Source organism: Humulus lupulus, chromosome 8 (assembly GCF_963169125.1).
Source record: "Humulus lupulus chromosome 8, drHumLupu1.1, whole genome shotgun sequence".
In the NCBI taxonomy this organism is placed as follows: domain Eukaryota; kingdom Viridiplantae; phylum Streptophyta; class Magnoliopsida; order Rosales; family Cannabaceae; genus Humulus; species Humulus lupulus.
The window spans coordinates 70,172,161-70,187,892 of NC_084800.1; the positions used below are offsets into that span (position 1 = coordinate 70,172,161).

The window sequence follows — 15,732 nt, forward strand, 5'->3', positions numbered from 1 at the left end:
TTTCTTATGGGAGATTTTAATGTTATCCTTTGAAATATTGAGAAACTTGAGAACTTTTTAAAAAGTTTGGATTTTATGGGTAAGTTCCTAGGGACTTTGAACAATTGTGGTATGTGGGATATTGGCTTTTCAGTGATACTTCTACATGGAATAACGGTAGAGGAGGGTCGACCAATGTATGTTATTAAACATTTGGATAGAGATGTTGTTGATCCTGTTGAAATATTAAACTTGATTTATTATGGTTACTTTCTAAAATGTTCTTGTAGTTATTAGAGTTTCTAGAATCTTCATGTAAGTATATTGAATACTATTGTATTTTCTAGAATTCTCATTGAGATGGTAATTTTCTAGAATAATCTACTAGCTATTCATTCAATTTTATATCTAGAATCATTTATGGAGTCCTATAAATAAAGATGTTCTCCCACCATTTTGTATCAAGCCAAAAAGAACAAGTTGATAACTAAAATAAAAAGCCTCATCCATCCAAAATATTCTCTCAAATCTTCTCTGTAATTTTCAACAAATCTTTGGTGTTCTACGTTTCTTAAGTTCAAACTCTCCCATCTTGAATTTTGGGGTTTGGGCCATCAAGCCTTCTTACTTGATCTATATCATATCCCTTGGTGCGTTGAGGTCTTAAGAGGGGGAGGATTTTTTGGTTCGAATGGAGATAGTTTCAAGATAAGGAATGCCTTAATTTGATAAAAAATGGATGGGTGTCGGGTGGCTTTGACGGGTGGGTTGATGAGCATTTTCTCCAAAAGTTTCAATATTGTGCGTCCTTTCTTCACGTGTGGAAGAAAAAAGAAGTTTGGCTATATCCCTTTGAAAATTAAGGAAACCTATGGAAAGATAGAAATGATTCATGGTGAACCTAAAACTTGTGAGAACGTGATTGACGTCAATTTATTAATATTGATAAATTGACGTAAATATAAATAAATAATATTAAATAAATTTTTTAATTATAATTAGTTCATTTGAATAATGATTTAATTATTTATTTAATTAATTATAAGATAAATAAATAAAATGTTTTGAATTTGACTCAATTGAGATTTAAATTCAAGATAAAGAGATTGAGTTCAACTAGTTATGTGGGAGCCCAAGCTCTTTAATTTTATTTTATTGTTTTTAATTAAAATAAATAAAAGTAAAGCTCATTTAGTTACCTATATAAGGAATGTGATGTAGTGGGTTTTCAGTAAGTGTTTAACTTTATTCTTTTTGGTAAGTGAAAGAAAAAGAAAACCTAGACTCTCCATTCCCTAAGTTTGGCCGCCCATCACTCTCTCTCTCCCTCTGAAATTTTGTCTTACGTGTTGAGAACTTGCCTACACTTTGTTAGACCTGTTTTAGAGAAAGACTTGGAAGAAGTTGGTATCGTTCTAAGCAGTTTGGATTAATGACTATTCCTAGCATTCATAAAGGATAAAAGGATAGAGAATATAAAGGAATGATACATTGTTCCGCTACGTATTTCGTAAGTACTTCATGTTGATTTATGTATTTACGAGTTTATTCAAATGTGAGCTTGTTTTGGTGTTTTTTATTTTATATTATGTATATGAAAATATGAAGCATGCATCTAGACAGAAGTTTAAGATCCTACAGAGTGTCGTGCTCATTTGGATATCCTATGAACCTATGAACAAGCTTTGAGCCAATGTATCGACTTTAGTAAGTCCTAGTTTACCTTTTGTCCGAATGACCTGAATGATGTTAGAAGCATTATTTAAAACTTGTTGGGGCTTGAATATCTATAATAATTATGCCAAGTATTTAGGTCTCCATTCTCTTATTAGTAGAAAAAACTCAAAGTTTGGAAAATGATACTATTGTCATTGGGTGGGAAGGAAATCCTTATAAAAGTGGTTGCCTTAGCCATTCCAAATTACTTAATGAGCATCGACGAACAATACCCATAATATGTATTGGTAAAGGTGGGTTGCCTTGTGTTTGCCAAAGAAGGAAGGTGGACTTGGATTTCAAGATGAGGCACTTAAATTAGGGGTGTGGTGGAAGGTAGATAAGGACTCTTGTATTCATCCTTCATCAGATCCTTGGCTGCTATTGGAGTATGGTATCCCACATGAAATAAGTGTAAGATACCATGACAAAATCATGGGGCTCCATCTAAAAACCAATTGGTGATTAGTGAAGTTACTCATGTTCTTATTAATGACTCAATATTCTTACTCTTATTCCATGTGGGACACCATACTCCAATATCCCCTCAAGATGGTGGCGATTTTTCGCTCACTAATCTTGAATCACCAGATTACAAGTGACCATTTTCCAGCTTGCTTATTTTTTTTGGATCTCAAGTGTTTTTTTGCACTATGCGAATCTCGTGCGACTTAGCTCATTATTTGGATCTAAAGTGTCTTATTACACTATGCGAATCTCAAGCGTTTTTTTAAAGTTGGCTCACTTTTTGAATCGAAGTGGATCGAATGCCCTCTAAGGAATTAGCTCATGATACCATGACAAGAATCATAGTGCTCCATCAAAAAACCAATTGGTTTTAGATGCAGCACCATGATTCTTGCCAACTGCCATGTTAGTCTATCTTTCGAACCACCATCACTATCCAACTGAGTTGGTCACATAGTTAGATTGTCTTGGATTTCATTGTGAACAATCTTAGACGATGGAACAAAGATTTTGTCAAACATGTCTTTGGGGGGGGGGGGGGGGGGGGACCGATAGTGAGCTTATCTTGAATACTCATCCTAGTATTCGTTCCCTTAAGGACAGGTTGAGTTGGCATTTTGATAGTAAGAAGCAATATACTATATGGTCGAGATACAAGATATAATGGATGTTGTTAACAATGTCTCTTCGTCCTCTTCAGGTTCCTTACCTTTGTGGTGGAATGGACTTTAGAGTTTACATACCTTATCCAAAACCAAAATCTTTTTACTAACGGTATCTCATGGGATAATTCCCATAACTCATGCCCTTGGGTTCATAGCGATCAAGGTGCCTTATAGTTGTTTCTGGTGCAGAGATTGGGGGCGAGACAATTACTCATGCATTTTTCGAATGCCCTTATTCAATTGTGTTGGGAGCTCACCCCTTGGTTCGAATTGGTTGTGTGTGATTGGCCACTTAGGATATACTCCCTGAGGCTTTCTCCATGTTGTCGAAGAATGATCTTGAGTACTGGGTTTATATGGTGTGGTTGCTTTGATTTGAAAGGAACAATGTGAGAGTAGAGGAGGTGGCTCGTGAACTTGAGTTTCTGCCCTTTTTTAGGTCCGGTCTAATCGTCATTTGTGGCGAATTCAAGCCCATTAGAGAGATTAGACGGCCTAAGAAAAGTGGGTTCTTGAAAATAAAATTAGAAGACAAGCAATAGAGATGACAATGCTAGTTATGAAAGGTGTTACGAAAAGATTGGATCAGATATCTCAATGACAAGATCAAAAGATATTTTTGTGCAAATTAAATACTTAAATATGTTTAAAATTGTAGTTGGCAATCTTGGTGAGTATGAAAGGAAAGCCTATAAAAAGGACCCTTAGAGCAACTCTAATGGGAGTTGCTGGGAGAGTGGCTTGTCAGGTGGTAGGATAGGTGGATGAGGTGGGGGGTTTTTATTAGAAGAAGACAGTCAATGTTGCCCAGCAGAGGCAACGTTGCTTTCTTATTTTTTATTTTTTTTATTTTTCTTTCTCCTTTTTGATTTGTTAGATTTATTAAAACAAAACTAAAATAGGGTCTCTTAAGCTACTAGAGTTGCTCATATTGTTGTTACTCTTAGAGCAACTTTAATGTAGTAGCCACATGAGTAGCTTAACTGACTTTTGTCAGATTAATGCCAACGTAACTGCTGAAAAATAATATATATTGTGAGAGACATTGGCAACGTTGCCACTACCAAGCAACATTGCCTTCTCTTTTTTTAAAAAGAAAAATTAATATTTTTTTATATATAATGTACTCTTGGCAACCAATAGTATTTTTACCAGTGGAGATTTGACTAATGTAGGAAAAAACTAAAGAATGCATTAATGATTTTGCTTCATCATAATTAATTTGCTTTTAATATCTCATTTGATCTTTTTATCCAGCTATTGAGTCAAATAAATTTATTTGTTGAATTAAACCCCTCAACCATCACCAACGACTTGGGTGACAGTAGCTTGGAATATCAAGGACCCAACATTTCGTCTCAAAGAAGTGATAGGCGACATTCATTGTGGAAACCTCCTAAGTGGTCTCATTTCAAACTCAATGTTGATGTTGGGGTAGCTGTGGTAAAGTGATTCACTTTCTCTCTGTTAATGCACATTCGGTTCAACCTCCTCTTACTGCTGAACTTTTGGGGTGTTTGGAGGCTTGGTGATATACTAAGGGTATTAAGATACATTGTGTCAAAAACGATTCTAGAGATGCTATATATGCTATTTAGGATCACATTTGATTCTCTTTGAAAATGTTGGGGATATCCAACACTTTTTCCCTGTCGTGTTGGCTCTTACTAGAAAAACTTGTGAACGAAATCAAGTAACATCTACATGGGCAAAAAGTAACCTTTATAATGACTTTTGAGTCTATCTTTTGAAGTAATATCTCGTTTTATTGCTCATTGGATAGATGATTTGTCGTATTTGTTATTCTTTCTTCAAATGAATAGCTTCTTCATAAACTAGAAGTCAACCTAAATAATAGAGGCAATACAAATAGGTAGCCAGGCCACTATATTTATATTCCGACGAAAATGCTAGTTTTGCCAATGCGTGGAGAGAGATCTAAAAAAAATCATTACAAATTAGAATAATATCACTAATAAATTGCCTAGATAAGAACATGCTTAAGTTTTATTCTGAATGGTTTGAATTACCATGAGACAATCAGACTCTAACAGTGTACTTCTATAGCCCAAGCTCCTTCATAACTTAAGGCTATGAAGAATTGCAAAAAGCTTCAGCAACAACAGGGCTAAACGTACTGTTAAGAGGCCATATCAAAGAGGCATGAACATTGCTATGAGAATCTCTAATAACCATACCAAGTCCCACCTTCCCTGTGCTGGCATTGAAGGCTGCATCTGTATTAATCTTAAAAGCATTTGGAGTTGGTGCAGAGTCCAACCGGGACGCACATCAGCTGAAGTCGAAGCTCCATGAATAGCTCCCACGTCCCTTGAAACATTAGCTTGTCTAAATTGCTCCAAGTAGTTGAAAGCCCATTCAACAACCATATCAACAAGGAGAATCATCCCTTCATTAACCTGCTTGTTTCTTTTAAATCAGATTCTCCAAAGCATAATTAGAAACTTCTCAAGCTGATCTCTTGTTAAACATTCAACCAAGTCCACCATAAAGATTTAAAAACCAACATGTACAGGGAAAGGGAAAGATACCACTTATTCTTGAAAACACTTCCTGATCGACGCTAGTCAATCACAACCCCAAAGTGCATGATACACAAGGTGGACAAGGAAATATTGATTCTTCAAGCATCTACAATGTGTCAAAACTCCCATGATAATTTTAAAATGAAAAAAACTCCTTTTATTAATAATTTTTAAAATGATTTGGGCCAATAAGTAACACAAGACAAGAACCTAATTGAAATCAAAATGTTTACTGTGATATTTAAATGCTACAAGCACAACCATCTTTTCTATTCTATCTTTTGATTTTCATCCTTGTTAAGATTTATTTTCCAAGTTTTTCTTTTTCTCCTATTTATATTGAATAACTTTTTACTGTGCAAAAATCTTGTTTACATAATTTATTTCCATGGAGATTTTGTCCATTATTTTCTAAATTTGTGCGAGTTAAATTCATTTTTGCTGATTTTGATCAATTTTGTGGGATTATCTTTAAATTTAAACATTTTAACATACCGAGTTCAATAAATTATGTCATCAAGCAGCATCGTTCTCTGTAGAGATATCAGTAGCAACTAGCAGATTCATTAACCCCAAAAGTAGTGTACTAACACATTTTAAATTAAATTAAATTTGTCATAGATATGATTAACATACAAGGCATTACTCAAGTTATAAACTTGAGATGCCTAAAACTAAGCAGGGAAGAGCAACAGATCCAGAAAATGCATAAAATAACAATAAGTGAGATAACTATTATCGTATATAAGATATTAAACCGAAGTAACCCACCGTATAATAAATATTAAAATAAAAGTGAAAAATAATTAAAAAGACAATTATTCGGCATACCTTAACTCAGCAATATGCAGCCTGATCTAGATTGCTCATGAAGTTTTGTAGTTTCCACTCAGCAAATTAGATGAGTCCAGCTAAATTATGAACCTTATTAAGAGTTCTACTAGACTGAGGACAGGTTTGTAAACTTGTAAAAGTTATAACAAGATAGCAAAATAAATCTATAATATCTATGGTATCTTATTTACTCATTCACAAGCAAACATGTGTAAAAAAAATATCACATTCCTATTCAAAGTAGTCAAATGCATTAGGAATAAGCTACTGATAAAGAAAATACAATCTCAAAAAAACTAAGTAACAATTAGCAAAGAAAACAGAAAAAGACCATATTTATGCTCATAATCAGCAGTTACAACTAAAGTACACCATTTTCATTAATAGATAGTGTTTCTAAAGAAGGTAATATCCACATCAAAGTATCTTTCAAGTCTGATTCTCTCATAGGTTTATAATCAGTAATAATTCTGAGATGCTTCCAATTAAGTAAGGGACGACGACATATTCTTTTGAAATCTTCTGGCAAGATGAGAGCCTATATATATAGATTTAAGAAAATAAATAAGCATATCAATATTCAATGTATAGATTAATAATATGAAATTGAAATAATATTGCAGACTCTAACAAGAGAAGTAATTAAATAAAGAGACAAATAATGAACATACCTTATCTGAAGGAACATGCAGAGTTACAACATTCCAAGAACAATTGAGATTCAGAAACAAATTCATCATTTTGGTAAACCAATTTGCGTCATAATTCTCATGCTGTTTAAGAATTACAAATTTTCCTTTCAACAAATTAGATGGCTCCATAGTTATACTGAAATTGGTATTGCCTTCATAACAAACAGATACTAATTTTGGAGCTGATTCAATTATGAAGTTCATTCCATAGTCCTTTTCGTAACTATACTTATTCTTCAAATTCAAAATTTTCAACTGTTGATTCGAGATTTTAATATGTTCAACCTTCAAATAATAGCAGTTCTTCAAAGTCAAATTCTCAAGGAGAGGAAGCTTTGAAATGACATACTCTAATAATGACGTGTCTTGATTAGTGCAATCAAAAGATAGTGACAGATTTCTAATTGCCGTGCAAGCCAAAAGTTTTGTGTTTTCAAAGATCAATCCCTTTACTACCAAAGTCTCAAGCTTCATGGCCTCAACTTCAAGAGGTACTACATCAAGTCCATCGTATTTAATTTTCATGAACTTGAGGCTCAAACTTTGTAATCGGAGAGGATGACCAACAAAATTATAATACGATGAACTTAACACCAATTTTTCAAGGGAAGGGCAACCCAACAAAAACTTCACTACCACATTATTCTCTTCAAAGACAACATCTTTCAATGACAATGTTTTCAATGCTGGAAGTCTAATTGAATAAGCAGTATCCAAATCAAACCCATCCAACTCCAAAGTAGTCAAATATCTTGAGTTGACTACTGTTTCAGGTAACCAGTAGTAGTAAGTAACATCATCCTCGAAGGAAAAATTCAAGGAAAGATATAATTCCTTGACTCTATTCTTAATTGCAAAAGCTAGCCATTTATCTATGAGGACAGACCTGCTTGTTTGATAGAAATACCTCATCTCAAGCTTAAAACGAGTTATGACTGCTGAATCGACGATATAATACATAATTCTCCTACGGTTTTCCAAACAATTATCGACATATTTGTAGAACTTTTCTAGGGCCCCTGGCCATTGAAAATCAGCAGTAGCATCAGAGAAAGAGAGAGTGGGAACTGAAAACCACATGAATTTCCAACGCCTTGAAAGGATACATGTCCGAACAACATCCACAGTAGGTAGAAACGACAAAATGTGTACAATTACTGTATCAGGTAGTTTCGAAATTCTATCTTCATCAGCCATTGATGTAGTCGTTTTAACTCTTTTTTTCCCCATTTCAGCCATAAGTTAAAAACAACCCCAAGTGGATTGTGGACTGTAACTAACTAGAAATGGAAAAGAAAAACAGATCATTCATCAATTAATTTTGCTTTGATTCCTATAATACTAGATGTTGAATATTTCAAAGACTTACGATGATCAAGAGAAAATAAACGGACTCCAATTCCAAAACCAAATTTCTAATTCAATTAATTTAAACAATTAAAAAAAAGTCAGATTCGTTTATACTTACTTGTAGCTGCAGAAGTTTTCTCTGTACAGAATCAAAGGATTGAGGGCTTGGCTAAGCGGGAGAGGGTTTGTCACGAAGGAGAGGACTAGAACAACGGAGAGAGAATTACTACTGAGTGAGATTTGAGAGTGTAACAGAAGAAAAGGCCGACGAAGTGAGGCCCACATATAGAATTTTAGGGGCCTATGTTGATAGAATAATTTTTTTTTTAAATTTAAGAAATAGATCAGATGTATAGCATGGTTATACAAATACCTCATGTGAGAGCACTTACACGGGTGGGGTTCTTTTATGTTCTCAACCTATTAACAATTTTTTGCACGATTTTTTTTATAATCGTGTATATTGTAGTTATTTATAATATTTTATAAATTTTTAAAAAATTCTGAATAATTTACAGTGCCGAAAATTACCTCTAAATATGTTGTTTTCCACGCATATAAAAAAATTAGCACACGTGTAATAACTTGTTTTTAAATTAGTTTTCGATACGGTAAATTATTCATAATTTTCTGAAAGTTTTTAAGATGCTCTAAATAATTAAAATATACACAGTCATAAAAAAAAATCGCATCAAAAACTGTTCACAAGTTGATAAGACAAAAGAACATCACCAATAGAGCTCTTTTTCTAGCCACTGCCATAGAAATTCGCAATACATTAAATCATTACTTTATATTTTGGAATAACTTTTATTCATAAAACATTTACTTCAAATTGTATGAAATTATGATTTATTATTTCAAATTGTTATCAAATCTTTGTGAGTAGATAATAACTTGCCAATATAGACAAAAGTCATGTTATTTTCAGCATTCATAACTATATAGAATTCATCCCAACAAAAATATACTTAAATATGCTTCTTACCAATAAGCAATAACTTAGAAATAACAAAGTTGTTGCAATTGAAAAATAAATTTAATTTATTCTTGTGTTTTTATTAGTATTTATGGCATCTATTTCTAACCCATAAAAATCATAATGGAAGTGAGAAGTGGGTACTAGCTCCAAATATATGCCCTATTTACTATTTGTTCTATACATTAATGTTTAATATTGGTTTCGAAAAGATATTAATTGAAAATTCAAATCTTGGATACTTGTACTTACATGGTATCTATATAAATATGTTCTTGGATACTTGTACTTATATGGTATCTATATAAATGTTCTATAAAATAGGTACAACAAGATGTTTAAAATTAATACTATAATTATATGATATACATATATTAATATACTTTAAAGATTGTGATCATTATGTAATTAAAGAATTGTTAAGGGGTATTATTGGTGTGCAACACCATAAGAGGGCAGGAGATCGATATTGATGAAATCTAATATTAGGTCTTACGCATTTTAATTTAATAATTATTATAGAGTATCGTTAACCAGTTATAGGATGTCACCTCTTGTGGTGCTAAGCATCTTAAGGTGTCAAATAACAATAATTATGTGCATTACATTGCACTACATATAAAAAATTTAATGAGGAATTTTATTTACGTGTATAAAATTAGAAGCTATATTATGATATATATTGACTATATGTAAAATATAGTAGTAACTAAAAAAAATAAGAATGTTCTTTTTAACATAGATGAAAGTGAACATTTTTTGTCAATACCCTCAAAATAAAGTTACTTTTTTTCTATTGATGATGTTATTATTAAATATGTGTGTTTTTTTTTAATTAAAGTTTAGTCTTATTTGAGTTTATGATGTATAAAAAATATTTTTTTTTAATATACATTGACAGCTCATAATAATATGACTTCTTCCTTCCATGTACAACAACTCATAATAATCTAATTATAAACTCTTTATATATAATCTAAAGTTTATACATTTTTGTACCTTTGAATTTTATGTTTTGATAAATTATCTTTTGGACTTTATATTTTGTAAAATGGTTCTAAAAGACCCCTAAACCAAACTCTGATAAAAAAAAAATTGAATATAACAACACAATTATTAGACAAAATAATTGTACTTTTATTCTAAATTGTTAGTTTTATGAACTATTTATGAACGAGATCTAAAAAATAATTTGTCAAAACATAGGGTCTAAATAGGTAATGAGACAAAATACAAGGTCCAAAAATATATAATTTCTACAATCTAACAACTCATAATAAATTACTACATATATTTTTTTTTAAATGAAATCTAAAATTAAAACAAATAAAAAATATATTTGACATTTTTTATGCATAAATATATTTATAATATTTTATAAAATATAAATATAATTAATTAATAAAATATAAAAGTAATTAAATAAAATTAAAAAAAGATTTAGTGTTACTTTTTTTTTTACTTTGGGTTTTAATTTATTTAAAATTTAATGAATTTTATAAATTATTTACACAAAAAAATATATAAAAATATTAATAAAATTTAAGTGAGAATTTATTTTTGTTTTTTATAATAAAAAATTGACTAGAAACAAGAGAAAGGGATATTTTTTACTATTTCTATTAACAAAATTTATTTTTAGTTTTTTGTGAAAATATAAGATTAAACTTGGCAATTGTTAAATTAAGGAGGTCAAAAAGTAATTTCCTTTTTTTTAATATATATTGTAGTTACCGAACCATTTGATAAGAAAATATCTCAATGATGTGTAGAATTTTTATTCATTACACAAAATATAAGAATAATATTTTGGGGAGAATATATTCATCTTTTTTTCCAATTTTTTTTCCTTAATTTTTTACATATTTTGGTTGCAAATTCTTTTATTTCCCTTGTTAAGAGGGAGAGATATGGTAAGAGGGAGAGATAAAGGGGTAGGAGAGATGGAGAGAGACCTTCTCCCTCCAAACTATTAAAATTCAATCCTCTTTTTTTTTAGAAGGATTTAAGAAAAAAATAACCAAAATATGTAAAATATCATTATTATCCTTTTAAAAAATTAACAAATATTTATGTTACAAAAGATAATGGGGTAATTTAAATAATTATTTTCCTCTCTATCCTTCCAACTTCATATCTCATACCAAACATCAAACAACATAAAGGAAAGAAAGTTACTATCCTCTCGATACCATAATCTCTATCCTACATAAACTCTTCATCCATCCTATCTCCTCCTTCCTACCAAACATGGTGCAAGAGTCAAGAAGTTAAGTGAGTAACTGTTTAAAGTTTTTTTTAAGAAAAAAAAAAAACAAAACCTAGTGACCAATAAACAAGAAAGACACAGGTACAGTACACTCAAACATACCACCTTCTATATTTATCTTATTTTACAAATATACGAAGTAATATTTATTGATAAAACAAAAGCGTTTATGAATGACACAGCCACTAAAAATACGAGTCACCAATACCAATACCAAAACGAAACAAATGATCGATTATGTACAGATATGATTACAAAGGCTACCCCTCGAAGCAGCTTGCCACCCGTTTTCAATGGAATGTAACTAGAGCTTCACAGAGTATGAATAAAACAGAGTGAAATACTATGCTTTGTAAAGGTCAGCATAATTAAGTTATATTCCCAGCATAAATAGGCTTATATAAACAAGCAACAAAATAGATGAGTGAGCCAGTAACAGAATATTGACAATATAACAACTATAGTTAAGACAAGCAATGGAATAACAGAGATACAGATGGGACTAACAAGCATTAAGGCTAAGTCACTAAAGATTGTGGTAGAAGGTTAGTTACATATGTGTGAGCTAATAGTTCAGGAGAGCTTTGCTCAAATCATTGATCACATCTAATGTGGACAACATGGACATGGTTATTGTTTTTCTCATATAATACTGATTATGACTACTGGTGCAGGTCAGCATCAGGAAAAGAAGGAAGCCAAGAGATTGAAGAGTGGTTAAACAAATTCCAGTCACAATCAAATTCGAACATGTTTCTTTCCGAATTCCCCAGCTGAGGCAGTTAATTTAGAGGCCATGCAAATGGCTTTAGATATGTAGAAACTTAACCTTTGCTCAAAGTGAAATTGAAACCAATTAGAAAAGAAGACACAAAATCATGGTTTTTGAAGCTGATAGATTCACCACCTTGAAAGACTCATGCCATTGTCTAAAACCAGTTCAGCCATTAAAAACATGTGTTAATTAGGTTATCATTAAATAATTACCCTATCTTTTTAGCAAGCACCCAAATTAGGTTAACATTACATGTGTTGATAGACAAGGCATGACTCAAGTCCGATTCACTCAATATGAGAACCATGTAAAGATTAACGAAAACGCATAAAATATCAATATAAGTGAAATAATTGTTTTAGATGTAAATTAGTGATATCAAATTGAAGTAACCCATTATATAATAAGATAACTAATTGGCATTACCTTATGTGAGAAAATATGCAGACCTGACCTAGGTTGCGCATTAAGTTTAAAGTTTCCATTTATCAAATTAGATGAGTTCAGCTAAACTATATACCTCATTAACAATTCTACCAGTGTGAGGTCAAGTTATTTGTAAATTTGTAAAAATTGCAAGAAGATAGAAAAATAAATCTATAATATTAATAATAGTATTCTATTTAGAAACAAATATGCAAGAAAGGAAAAATATCACATTCTTATGCAAAGTAGTCAAAACTCATTCATACTAAGTTAGTGATAAAGTAAATACAATCTCAAAAGATCGAAAGTAGCAATTAGGAAAGAAAACAAATGAAACATCATCATTCCTGCTCATAATCAGCAGTAACAACTAAAGTATGACCTTTCCATTAATAGATAATGTTTCTAGAGAGGGTGAAATCCACATCAAAGAATCCTTCAGGTTTGATTCTCTCTCTGGTTTATCAGTAATAACTCTGAGATGCTTCCAATTAAGCAAGGGAGAACGACATATCTTTTTAAAATTTTCTGACAAAATGAGATCCTTCATGTATGTATAGATTTAAGAAAACGAAAAAACATATCAATATCAGTTAAATAGACTAATAATACTAACTTAAAATAAAGCCAAATAATAAATCAAGAGAAATAATGAAATTAAAAACAAAACAAGTATTGAACGTACCTTATCTGAGTGCACATGCAGAGTTACAATATTCCAAGAGCAATTGAGATTTAGAAGAAAAATCATCATACTCGTAAACCAATTTGGGTCATAGTTCTCATGCAGATTAGAAATCACGAATTTTCCATTCAATAAATTAGAGGACTTCGTTGATATGCTGAGGTTGACATTACCTTCATAACAAAAGGTTGTTAATTTTGGAGCTGATTCAATTATAATGTTCATTCCATGATCATATTTAGCATCCTTATTCTTCAAATGGAAACTTTTCAATTGTTGATTCAAGATCTTAATGTGCTCCAACTTCAATTCATAGCAGTTCTCCAAAGTCAAATCCTCAAGGAGAGGAAGATTTGAAATGAGATACTCTAGTGATGACGGGTCTTTAATAGTAATACTACTATTAAAAGTTAGTGAGAGATTTCTAATTGCCTTGCATGTAGAAAGATTTGAGATTTCAAAAATAGGTCCATTTAGTACCAAAGACTCGAGATTTATGGCTTCAACTTGAAAAGGTACTGCATATGCACTTCCATCATTTTCAATTTTAATGAACTTGAGGCTTGAACTTTGTAAACGGAGATCACCAATACTACCCATGTTACCACCCAAATCTAACATCAATTTCTCAAGGGAAGGACAACCCAACAAAAACTTAGATACCAAATCAACCTTTCCGATACTTAGAAAGAAAAAGTTTTTCATCGACAGAGTTTTCAATGCTGGAAGTCCAATTGAATAGGTAGCATCCAAATCTAACCCTTCCAACTCCAAAATAGTCAAACCTCTTGCGTTGACTACTGTTTCAGGTAACCAATAGTAATTAACACCATCTTCGCAGCTAAAACTCAAGCAAAGATTTATTTCCTTCACTTTATTCTTAAAGTGAAAAAGCTAACCATTTATCTAGGTGGGCAGACTTGCTTGATCGATAGAAATTCCTCATCTCAAGCTTAAAACTAGTAATGACTGAATCGACGAAATAATACATAATTCTCCTTCGGTGTTCGAGACAATCATCCACATATTTGTAGAACTTTTCTAGGCCGTCTGGCGATTGAAAATCAGCACTAGTATCAGAGAAAGAGAGAGTGGGAACTGAAAACCACATGAACTTCCAACGCCTTGAAAGGATGCATGTCCGAACAACATCCACAGTGGGCAGAAAGGACAAAATGTGTACGATTACTGTATCAGGTAGTTTCGAGATTCTATCTTCATCAGCCATTGATGTAGTCGTTTTAACTCTTTTTTTCCCCATTTCAGCCATAAGTTAAAAACAACCCCAAGTGGATTGTGGACTGTAACTAACTAGAAATGGAAAAGAAAAACAGATAATTCATCAATTAATTTTTCCTTGATTACTTGCGATAAATGGACTCCAATTCCAAAACTAAATTTGCGATTAAAAAAATAAAATAAAAGAAGCCAGATTCGTTCATACTTACTTGTAGCTGCAGAAGTTTTCTCTGTCTTCAACCAGAAAGTTTAGAGTCGAAGGATTGTGTTGAGAGCTGGGCTAAGTGGGAAAGGGTTTCTTAAGAAAGAAAGTAATAAAACAACTGAGAGAAAGTATTACTATTGAGTGAGATTTGAGAGTGCAACAGAAGAAAAAGGCCGACGAAGGGACGTGTACTTCTGATGCTGTGTCCAAGAAAATGGCCCATCAAGCAACAAGTATTCTTATAGCATCTAGTTGTAGCGCCAATTGATGATGGATTGCTCAAATATAATTGGTGATGTATTGCTCAAATCAAATATATCTCACTCCATAACAAAAAAAAAAAAAAATTGTAACAAAAGTTCTGATAAATTTGACACTTGTTACAAATTTAGTGAAATTAATATTTTGGATTGCATAATCATAAATACTACACTTTTTAATTTATTTTTTATTATTTTATTAAAATTTTACCTATCAATTAAATGCTAATGCTAGACTTTTAACTTTGTTATTTTATTATTATATTTACCTATAAATAATAAAGTATAGGAAATTTATTTCGTAGGGCCTTTAAAAAGAGCTCCACCGTAAGGCTCTTTTGTGTTTCTCAACCTTTGAATAGTTTTCGGCGCGATTTTTTTTATGACCGTGTATATTGTAGTTATTTAGAGCATTCTGCAAATTTTCAGAAAATTCTAGATAATTTACAGTGCCGAAAGCTAAGTTCAAACATGTTATTTTCCACGCGCATAAAAAAATTAGTCACGCGTGCAATAATATGTTTTCGGCACTGTAAATTATTCAGAATTTTCTAAAAATTTGCAGGATGTTCTAAATAACTACAATATACATGGTCATAAAAAAAAAATCACGCCGAAAATTATTCACAGGTTGAGAACACAAA

The 15,732-nt window shown here is 31.6% G+C and overlaps 2 protein-coding genes across 6 annotated transcripts; both read right to left on the reverse strand.

The window, feature by feature from the left end:
- Positions 1 to 4,700: 4,700 nt before the first annotated feature.
- LOC133797722 (FBD-associated F-box protein At2g26860-like) lies at positions 4,701 to 8,528 on the reverse strand. Of its 5 annotated transcripts, XM_062235739.1 has the most exons (4): positions 8,369 to 8,528; positions 6,880 to 8,180; positions 6,206 to 6,285; positions 4,701 to 5,248 (listed from the first exon to the last, which is right to left on the reverse strand). In XM_062235739.1, exons 2-3 carry the CDS (start codon positions 8,137 to 8,139, stop codon positions 6,241 to 6,243), a joined length of 1,305 nt encoding a protein of 434 aa, XP_062091723.1. In that variant the 5' UTR covers positions 8,140 to 8,180; positions 8,369 to 8,528; the 3' UTR covers positions 4,701 to 5,248; positions 6,206 to 6,240. The 5 variants fall into 5 exon arrangements, with proteins under 5 accessions (XP_062091723.1, XP_062091722.1, XP_062091721.1 ...); XM_062235738.1 differs by having other exon boundaries at positions 4,701 to 6,285; XM_062235737.1 differs by lacking the exon at positions 4,701 to 5,248 and having other exon boundaries at positions 5,867 to 6,746; positions 6,880 to 8,170; positions 8,369 to 8,525.
- A 4,098-nt stretch (positions 8,529 to 12,626) lies between these two features.
- Positions 12,627 to 14,612, reverse strand: LOC133795580 (putative F-box/FBD/LRR-repeat protein At4g13965). Its single transcript, XM_062233034.1, has 3 exons — positions 14,355 to 14,612; positions 13,385 to 14,263; positions 12,627 to 13,243 (listed from the first exon to the last, which is right to left on the reverse strand). The coding sequence occupies exons 1-3, from the start codon at positions 14,610 to 14,612 to the stop codon at positions 13,070 to 13,072; spliced, it is 1,311 nt and encodes a 436-aa protein (XP_062089018.1). The 3' UTR covers positions 12,627 to 13,069.
- Between the last annotated feature and the right edge of the window lie 1,120 nt (positions 14,613 to 15,732).

What these genes read in the sequence shown, in the direction of transcription:
- LOC133795580 (XM_062233034.1), bottom strand. Translation starts at nt 14,612, where the DNA reads ATGGCTGATGAAGATAGAATCTCGAAACTACCTGATACAGTAATCGTA. An exon ending in TGTATTATTTCGTCGATTCA is followed by an intron (nt 14,264 to 14,354) that starts GTCATTACTAGT and finishes TTTCACTTTAAG; the next exon opens with AATAAAGTGAAGGAAATAAA. An exon ending in TGCATGTGCACTCAGATAAG is followed by an intron (nt 13,244 to 13,384) that starts GTACGTTCAATA and finishes ACATACATGAAG; the next exon opens with GATCTCATTTTGTCAGAAAA.
- LOC133797722 (XM_062235737.1), bottom strand. Translation starts at nt 8,139, where the DNA reads ATGGCTGAAATGGGGAAAAAAAGAGTTAAAACGACTACATCAATGGCT. An exon ending in TGCATGTTCCTTCAGATAAG is followed by an intron (nt 6,747 to 6,879) that starts GTATGTTCATTA and finishes CTATATATATAG; the next exon opens with GCTCTCATCTTGCCAGAAGA.